The sequence below is a fragment of the Cynara cardunculus genome, assembly GCF_001531365.2.
Source record: "Cynara cardunculus var. scolymus isolate 2C chromosome LG 17, CcrdV1, whole genome shotgun sequence".
In the NCBI taxonomy this organism is placed as follows: Eukaryota; Viridiplantae; Streptophyta; class Magnoliopsida; order Asterales; family Asteraceae; genus Cynara; species Cynara cardunculus.
In genome coordinates, this window is record NC_037544.1 from 33758939 (window position 1) to 33762099 (window position 3161).

Genomic DNA, 3161 nt, shown 5'->3' on the forward strand with positions numbered 1-3161 from the left:
GGGGTTTTGGTTTTTATATCCCCCTTTGTACTTTTCATTTTAATTAATAAAATTCGGCATAAGGTTGAGCTGCCTAGTTTGACTAGGTTCCAAACCCTTTAGTAAAATCGTATCTTTTGTCGTTTCATTTGCTTAAAAAATAAGCATAGGAACATTTTTTAGCATCTTCGCACAGGGCATAAAAAACCTCAGGAACGGCACTGTTGGTAGAGCAACTTGCTGATAACATGTTATAGAATAAACAAAATAAGACAACATATAAAAGTAGGGAGTTTGTAATTCTTATTAATAATAAGCTATTTAAATAGAGATGAGTTATAAGTAGATAACTACAAAATATTTCAGTTCTAATTTAACTCTGATACATCTATTTATATTTCTATCTCTATCGTTATACCCAAAATTACCCTACAACAATTCACAAGAAAAAGACTAATACGCCCTTATTGATGTCATGCATAATATAAACTATTGAAAAATTTTAGACCATAATTATCAAAGATATTACGTAGGATATTCAATAATATTTTTTTCGAGCTGACTAATCCCAAGGCGACCACCTGTTTCACAGATAATTCTAAGTCATCGCATTTGAACTTTCATGACCACAAGGGGATTTTTATTCTTCTTGGATTTGAACCTCAGACCTCGGGATACTTTTGATCTTTGGATATTCAATAAAAACAACACTTATTCGTATATTATACATATTATATAATACACAGTATAACGATGTGCTATATTTTATGTTGCATATTTAAATACGTCACCTATACATTTAACGAGCACGATATAAGTATACGCTATCTAGGTAGAGGTCGTAATAGCACATTCACGAGGAAATCCTTGCGGAAATCGCTTAGTATCGGTGCAATAGTTGTATATCATATGATTTTTTTGCACCCGTTTCATTTTCTCATCACGACTCGAGTCCAATTGCGTCAAAACGCCAGGTCTAACATTAAAGTTGCGATACGAAGCCGTGAAAGGGGCTTGGCTCCAATCGGTCTTCACCAACCCGCCTCTCGTTGCCCACTCATCGGCGTTCCACAAGCTCGAATATATTCTCATCGGTTGGCTTTTCGGAAACGGAACACCGATTGCCTCCATGTTCTTGAATTCTCTTATCGGAGTTTCATCCACTAGAAAACTGGAGCGCCAAAATTAATATCCGTTTAGCCAAAATACTTCAAAGTCTCCGTATACAAGAATCGGGTTATAAGTCGTTAAATTGTTACATACGATACCGTTTTGGTGGACTAAAATCTTATCCGGTTGTAAATGATAGTGTTGAATTTTACTGCTAAGTGAAGTAACTTACAGTATGGTTCGAGGAGTCCAGAGGATGGAGTAAGTGTGGAAATCGGAAGTGGGATCGAACCACATTCGAAATTGTTGCTCTCTTTCACCTTTGCCATTGGTGTAGACGTTGGTATGAAGTGTGTAGGGTTCGCCACTCAAATTCCCCAAGAACTCGAAGTCGATTTCGTCATGGTTGGGTCCTTCTGATGACATCTGTACATGTTAACTCATATATATCAACAAATTAACAGGAAAGGTTATATTTGGGACGGCTTTGATTGTGAAGCATCAGATAATTTCTTGCATGTATATACAGAGGATAGGGGATACTTTCATAACTTTTACAAATAAACAGGAAACGAAAATCATATAAATGAACTATATATGTGTTCATATGTGAATCCGTTAATTAGTTCAAATGTGAACTATTTAATTGATTGTGAACTAATTAACTGATTCATATATGAAACTCGTTGAAGCCACCTGATCATATATGAATAGTTAATTAGTTCACATATGAATCACATCGTTTCATATATGAATCAGTTGATTAGTTCTTATATGGATCACAAGGATTCATATGTGAATCAATCGATTAACTTTTATATGGATCACAGGTTCATTTGTAAATCAGTTAATTAATTCATATATGATTCATTTGTAGATCAGTTAAAATAGTTCATATGTAAACCACATTAGTGTATATATGAACCCGTTTATAACCTATTTGTAAAAGTAATAAAATTATATGGGTTTTTCGGATACCAACAATTTTTGACGTGAGAGAACATTAACTAGTTAAATCTGATCTTGATCGTATAAACGACTAGAATTACATTCTTTACTTATCAAATATTTACGACTTCTCAAAATAACTTTTTATTGTACACCAAATTAAATATATCGTGTCTATATATATAGTAAACGATCAACCGGCCGGAAAAGTGATGAGCATACATAGTAGGCGGTGACAGTTCCGGCGGAGTTTCTGGGAACAAGTTTCAGTTGCATGTCGATTCTGCCGAAGAGATACGCTCTCTTGGACTGAAATCCGGAGCCGGAGACTCTATCGAGAGAGAGTGTAAGAATGTCGCCGGCACCGGTGATCTGGCCACGGCCACCACCCCAAGTTATGTCGAAATCGTTGTTGAAGTTGGTGGCATTAACAAGCAGCAAGAGCTGTATGATTATAAGGAGGAAGAAAGCGGTGGTTGATCGGGGGTGGAAAGAAGAAAACGCCATCATATGACACTACAGTCTACAGTCTACACTACCTTGAAATGAGATATCAAGTGGTCACCTGTGCAGTGTTATATATATATACATATATATATATATATATGTGTGTGTGTATATATATACAGAAACACGTGTAAGGAGATGTTGCATCTCCATAAATATATTCTGATTTTGTGTGTACAACAAAGTAGCTTTAATTTATGAGTTCCCATTTAAAAAGCAGCCTTGTCCTGGTGTCGACCTTCAAAACGAATGATTATATTTAAAAATGTTCGTATTAATAATAAAATCGGTATAAAATATTTAAATGTAATAATAAACTGTTTTATAAGATATTAAAATTTAATTTTATTAATAATTAGAATTGTATCCGTGCAATGCAGCGAGATAATCTCGATTTTAATATTTTGTTTTATACTATCTTTGTCGATGTTATTAAATGATTTTATGTGGTATTAGAAAAACGATAATGTTTTTTTTTGAATAAAATATTTATTTGAAGGTATAATAAATTTAAAAAAAAATTATATTGATTTTAAGTATTAAATTAAATATTTAAAGGTTTTTGTTTTTTTTTTAAATTTCTTTCATTCATTTTTTATTTTTTGGTTTAATAATAT

General features: G+C 33.2%; 1 protein-coding gene across 1 annotated transcript; it reads right to left on the reverse strand.

The window, feature by feature from the left end:
- Positions 1–678: 678 nt before the first annotated feature.
- Positions 679–2592, reverse strand: LOC112500206 (probable xyloglucan endotransglucosylase/hydrolase protein 23). The gene is made up of 3 exons (XM_025103571.1): positions 2260–2592; positions 1322–1515; positions 679–1150 (listed from the first exon to the last, which is right to left on the reverse strand). The coding sequence occupies exons 1-3, from the start codon at positions 2545–2547 to the stop codon at positions 808–810; spliced, it is 825 nt and encodes a 274-aa protein (XP_024959339.1). The 5' UTR covers positions 2548–2592; the 3' UTR covers positions 679–807.
- Between the last annotated feature and the right edge of the window lie 569 nt (positions 2593–3161).

Coding starts and splice junctions, on each gene's coding strand:
- LOC112500206 (XM_025103571.1), bottom strand. CDS start 2,547: ATGATGGCGTTTTCTTCTTTCCACCCCCGATCAACCACCGCTTTCTTC. Junction 1,516..2,259: donor GAACTGTCACCGCCTACTAT/GTATGCTCATCA, acceptor TAACATGTACAG/ATGTCATCAGAAGGACCCAA. Junction 1,151..1,321: donor TGGACTCCTCGAACCATACT/GTAAGTTACTTC, acceptor TTGGCGCTCCAG/TTTTCTAGTGGATGAAACTC.